Source organism: Triticum aestivum, chromosome 2A, assembly GCF_018294505.1.
Source record: "Triticum aestivum cultivar Chinese Spring chromosome 2A, IWGSC CS RefSeq v2.1, whole genome shotgun sequence".
Lineage (NCBI taxonomy): Eukaryota > Viridiplantae > Streptophyta > Magnoliopsida > Poales > Poaceae > Triticum > Triticum aestivum.
In genome coordinates, this window is record NC_057797.1 from 35,743,793 (window position 1) to 35,749,698 (window position 5,906).

At 40.5% G+C, this 5,906-nt stretch overlaps 1 protein-coding gene across 4 annotated transcripts; it reads left to right on the forward strand.

Moving 5' to 3' along the window:
• Window positions 1-2,197: 2,197 nt before the first annotated feature.
• LOC123184507 (uncharacterized) lies at window positions 2,198-5,675 on the forward strand. 4 transcript variants are annotated; one of them, XR_006492982.1, is made up of 6 exons: window positions 2,198-2,477; window positions 2,548-2,717; window positions 2,831-2,873; window positions 2,998-3,295; window positions 4,312-4,646; window positions 5,361-5,675. XR_006492982.1 is itself a non-coding variant. In XM_044596608.1 (3 exons), the coding sequence occupies exons 1-3, from the start codon at window positions 2,223-2,225 to the stop codon at window positions 2,871-2,873; spliced, it is 468 nt and encodes a 155-aa protein (XP_044452543.1). In that variant the 5' UTR covers window positions 2,198-2,222; the 3' UTR covers window positions 2,874-2,983. The 4 variants fall into 4 exon arrangements, 2 of the variants coding, with proteins under 2 accessions (XP_044452543.1, XP_044452542.1); XR_006492981.1 differs by having other exon boundaries at window positions 2,548-2,873; XM_044596608.1 differs by lacking the exons at window positions 2,998-3,295; window positions 4,312-4,646; window positions 5,361-5,675 and having other exon boundaries at window positions 2,831-2,983.
• Window positions 5,676-5,906: the final 231 nt, after the last annotated feature.

The window sequence follows — 5,906 nt, forward strand, 5'->3', positions numbered from 1 at the left end:
ACAGTTAGGTTATCGGAAACCCATATTATTTCTCTTCCAAATCTTGCACGAGATAAGAACAATCATGGAATCACTAGCTTTTCTAGGTTGTATTATATGCAATGTGCACACACTCGACAAGCATCATTACTTTTGAAACCGATGCAAGAAAGAATTAATGATGTTTGCACATATGTGCATCGACACATGCTCATGTTGAAGGTAGGTTTACCGCACCAACACGACATCAAGTGTGAACAAAACCCTTTTAGTAAAACAGAAAATCTATTAATTGAAGGTGGCTAACCATGTGGCACTTCCGTTTGCATGAAATGTAAACCATGCATGCGGTAGGGCCAACCACAAATTTGACGGCTGTCCTTCATCCACAGGTGATTCAAGACCTCTAACCATCCAACCATTCCAGAACTTCACAATTTGTAAGAATGATGTGCTTTTTTACATGTCTGATATAAAGAGTACCCGCGGAACACACGATCAAATGCCCTAAAGTGTTGTGCGTTTGTACGCGGAAGCGGCCTGCTAAGACCTAACAGTGGTGAAAAGGTAAACAACCTATTGCTTTAGTACAACCCCTTAAAAGCTTACACGAATCTTAAAGTTACTTAAAAAGAGTTTTCTCGTACATTCACTATGAACTAATTCGAATCCATATACTCTCCCAATGGATAAAACAAGAGAACAGAACAATCTAATCTTTTTTTATTGAAGGGGTAACTTCTAATCTCCAACTTTAATCCAAATAGAATTCTGAAAAGTTTTCTAAAGATGTTGGGGGGGGGGGGGGGGGGGGGTTACCGAAGCAAACTCATTAACTAATTGTGGATGATCTGAGGTGGTCAAGCCAAGAACACTTATTTCTTCCATGGCAACTCAAAAACTATTCTTGGCATTTCAGTGACTTTTTATATTTTTTATTTATAGATATAATAATTGGTTCTGCAAACTTTTTTTAATAGTTGTGGTTTTCTTTTCCTTGCTAGAACTACAATATTTTCCAATCTAACTAGATTGTGTAGTTGAGTGCAGTAGCATATAACAACTGCAAACTCAACCAAAACTCTTGGATTCGCTGCAAGTGAGCTCCTGGGTTTCTTTTTGTGAGCTCAAGTGAGTTCCTGTGTTGGTGCATGAAGAGTTTGCCAAACCAACAACAGCAAACATAAGTACGTTGTAGTTTTTTTTTTAGTTCCTGTGTTGGAACATACTCGGGCATGTTAATGAATCTGTACTGCTAATGAACCGACAAACTAAAACTCGATAAAAAAATTCGAGTAAGTCAGGTTGATTCCCCCAGTCAATCTGCATCACCGCGAGTAAGAAATCGTATGAACATTAACAGTACACCTTACTAGGAGCGACAAATTAAGATTTGACTGAAAGAATTATATGTTGATATTACATAGATACACCACTGACACACACCAATATTAAGGGGACACATATCCCAAATTTTCAATTAAAACTAGCCAAACTTTACAGTCTTGCTGACAATAGAATGTTTCAGAAGCATTTTACATGCAGCTATATCTGATACTTCCTCTGTCCCAAAATAAATGTCTTTGATCTAGTAAAACTTTCCTCCATCCTAAAGTTGAACTAAATCAAAGACACTAATTTTGTGACGGAGGAAATATATGATAAAAAAAAACTAAAATGACACTCAACCCATGCACACCACTACCTAGCTAAGATCAAGCAAATGATGCTTGCTGTGTGGTAGCACGGACTCCAGACTCCAGAACAGACCAATATACCCAAGCCTCTATATCTGGCAAGGTTTTCGCTCTAATATTCATACACTTGGATGAAAATGACCCATGATGAATTATGGTTGTGGCACGTGCTATTTGTTTGGTACACGGGGGTGTACAAATGCCTTGTGTGTTAAGTTATTTGTTTCAAATTTTTTGAACGAGTGTAGCGATCGCTTTGATTGGCTTAGTGTTTTTTTTACTGCATGTGGGGCAGGCTGTGCTTCTTTTGCGTCGATCATTTTCGTTGCGTGTTGTTGTCGCTGTCATGTTGGAATTTTTGCCCTGACACGCCTAGAGTGAAGCGGTTATGCTCTTTGGTCAGTATTTCTCCTCTAGCGATATTTCATTTGGTCTCTCGAAGGATCCCGTGTAATCACCTCTCGCCGCTTCACCGCTGTTTTGCTCCTATAAATTGCTTCCCTCAGATCGAGTCCCCCAATCCACGCCCGTCTTCCTCGCCCACCCATGCCCGTCATCTCGGCCACCTCCCGGAGGCCGGAGTCCCCGTCCCTGCGGTCGCGCCGTCCCCTCCATCTCCCCTGTGCGCAACCAAACTGGTGCCGCACGCAGCTGCCGCACGTCCTTCCGGCCCGGCTTCTCCACCCTCCTCCAGCCAGCTACTCCAACCAAGGCGCGGCAGCCGGATCCAATCTATATGGCGTGATGGCGACCAAATCCATGACGGGAAAGAGACCCAGTGGTTCCCGCCGTCTCAAGCAGGTATGTCTCCTCCCCTCATCCCCTCTCGCGAGCACCTCGATGTTGTCTCACGGGTCCAGCCCCTTCACAGCCGCCGGCCATCCGCAACAGCCCCAGGATTGACGGCGTCTTCCAGGCTGCCGCACAGTCGCTGCTATTCCCGTGCGGATCCACTGAGTTGACGATGTTGAATCAGCTGTGGCTTCCGGACCAATCATGGAGTTATGGAGGACGCCCCCTTTCATTGTGGAGATGGTTTCAGTTACGCTACAAGGGATTTCATTTCTTGCTGAAAAATTCTGTCAGTCCTTCCTGATTTGCACGTGTTAATGTAACTGCTGAACATCAGTTCTCTCTCATCATCCATTGTGCAGGTATAAGGACATACATAGGACATGGCAGTTGTCTAATGAGTAGGTAACTGATCGCATTTTTTTTCTCAGTGCTCTTTTTTTTCCAGTTAGTAACGTACCGTCAGTGATCATTTGTTGTTGTTATTTCAACCTCGCCCTTAATTCATCCCTTTGATATTCTCTTCCAGTGTGTGATCTTCAGAGAAAAACAAGTGAATATGGCTGTAAGTCACGCCTCTTCAAGGGCGGATTGTATTACCAATAGATAAGATATACAAGCCTTGAGAATCAAGGAAAATCAGGACATTCCCAACCGAATTTATACACAAGTGATTCGATGGGATATCTGGTCACTTTCCTATACAAAGTCTATGAACAAAAGGAATACTTTAACATTCAGTGAGTCCTACTAGGATGGAAGACGCTGCAATAATGTTTGAGTAATGGATGTTGGTTGCCTTTTTGAGAAACCACACAAGCTCTCAGGTAAAAAATGATTATTTTGAAGTACTGATGCACCTTGCAATACATGTATCTCTTTTGTATTCATCCACTACGGATTATAACTATTTACTTGTTGTTCCCGTTTATATATAGTAATATAGGAGTGTGTTTTCCGAGTCGGGTTTTCTGACAACTATAGCCTGTGGGACATGATAGGATATATTTTTTCTGCATTTGTAAAGGACCAAAATGTCGATCGACTATAGGATTTTAGATTATTTATGTTTCTCTTCAATACTACATGTACTATCTCTGTTGACTGACATTTTTCTTTCGCCATCAATAGTAGCACTGAAAATTAATGAAATTCATCTGTTCACATGTTCAGTTAGCTTGGCTTGATTCCTGTTTGCAGAATCTTTTTTGACGCTGCTGTTTGCAGAATCTAACTTTCCCTTCCCGTCGAGGGTTTCCTCTGCTCTATAATTTTCTTCTATTTCCTCTGTGTTTAAATGATACGCGACATTGCAAATTATGACCAGCTAGCTATGGTTTAGTATGGTATGGCTTTGTTATGGCTCATTTTATTGACCGGTGTGTGGTTGGTTGTTACCATCTTAAACCCATATTTTGAGACCTTGGAGAAAAGGAGGGCAACAAAGCTTTGGTTTTGGGATGTTGATATCATATAGTGAGCATGCTGCATGTTGTCATAATGTGTAATTGGATGTTAAGCTAATAACTTTATAGATGAAATTTAGTCGATCTTGCTGTATAAATTCTAGCATGGTGCAGACTGATAGCTGAAATTTTAGTCTATCTTGCACTATAAATTCTGGCAAATGCAGTTGATCTTGCCCTATAATTTCTGGCATAGTGCTGACCAGGCTGCAGGAGAAAATGACTTGCCATACTGACAGCATACAACACCATGACGATGGTCGATGGACACCATTATGTAAAAAAAACTCAACAGTGCTATCTTGCATTTGTACGAGCATCTGTGCATTAGGTAAACATCCTTTTTTATTCTTACTTGCCTTGCTTCATATGAGCAGCAGCAGATCATTGTCCCCATGCCAAACCATGTGCTGCTACAAGCCTACAAGCCGTGGGCCTTTTATGAGTGTCAACACAGCATCATCTAAGCATGGATCAAAATGGATACTCCAAGGCTACAATGACAATTGCAATCCCGGACGTACATCTCCGATGACAATCTTGTCCCAACATAAGCATCGACTGAAGAGAAGGTAGCTCAGGCCACACTATCCTAACTTTGTGATCATCGCTCCATATACCACAACCACAAGGCGCTCAACACAATAACCCGCAGCTGCTCCACAGCTCGAGAATTGGCAAGGACGTAAGAATGGTAACTCAATATGTCTCGGTAACAATCTCTCTCTCTCTCTCTCTCTCTCTCTCTCTCTCTCTCTCTCTCTCTCTCTCTCTCTCTCTCTCTCTCGCCCCCTCCCTCGTGTGTGCCACCTCAATCCAATATTACTATTAGAACAAGGTGTCTTATACAGAACTTTAACACTATAACACCTTGAGGTATTATGACACGTCGCAATAATTAGCAAGTTCTTTTTTGTGGTTAGGATGTACTGCTATATAGCTTGGTTGTTTTATTTAGCATAGTTGAGAAACGATAGAAGGGTAGAATGGACTGTTTGACATAGGTATGACTACAGCAGATCAATAAATGGGCATTTTAGTATTGTCACACTGATAAAAGATTTCACTAACCAACTGAATATACTGAGCGGTTGTGTGTGATACCTGTTTCGACATGGTAAGATGATAATCAGATGCAACCACAATGGTAATACTAAACTTGAATATGACAATGCTAACACTAAATTTGGATATGCCATTGAGGAGAAGCACTCCACTGTTGATGGTATGCTGTTAATTTGTTAACTTAGATTTTCTGGACAGTGATGTGATGTGTTCCCTTTGGTTTTTGTTGGATCCTAACATACACAAGCATGTCTGTAGCAAATCTTTATGCTATCAAACTCTTAAGTTCAATTTGTAAATCTGCTAATTAAAATTCAAGTAAATGGATTTCTTACAGATCGTATCATGTTTTGGTTTGTAGGTTGGAAACTTCAAGTCTTAAGTTTGTTAATGAGAGCAATATAATGCAAAATTCTGAGGAGTCTGACGTGTAAGCGAAACAGGTGTATGTCTATCCATCCGCTGGAAACCATATTTAAGTGTTGTAGAAGCTCTAAATAATTAGTTTTTTCTTGCTTTCAAGGGTCATTTTATTTCAGGATTCACTGAAGTAATCAAGTAATGTGGAGTAGTTGCTCATTCAAATTTTATATTTTCTTAATCATTACCCATCCTTATTAGTGCTGTACTACCTCAGTACCTTTTTTGGAGTATCAATTTCTGTCATTCTGATGTATTGTCATTCTTGCCTCACTTTCTTTGGTTACTATTTTTTCTGATAATCACTGTTTGAATTATATTTTTTAAGTTATATCGTGGACCTTTTCTTATGTCCAATTAGTTCTGATTTGGCAAAAACCAAATTGCCAAGTGTTGACAATTGGCACGCTGTAATGTTGTTTACAGTGATTGTTGAACGTTAACTCGAGGTGTCCTGCGTGGTTTGGACTTTGTGATGCTAATTATC

Bases quoted from the DNA above. Each gene is read 5' to 3' on its own strand.
- LOC123184507 (XM_044596607.1), top strand. From the start codon at position 2,223: ATGCCCGTCATCTCGGCCACCTCCCGGAGGCCGGAGTCCCCGTCCCTG. The intron at 2,478-2,547 runs GTATGTCTCCTC...GCCCCTTCACAG, and splicing joins GTTCCCGCCGTCTCAAGCAG to CCGCCGGCCATCCGCAACAG.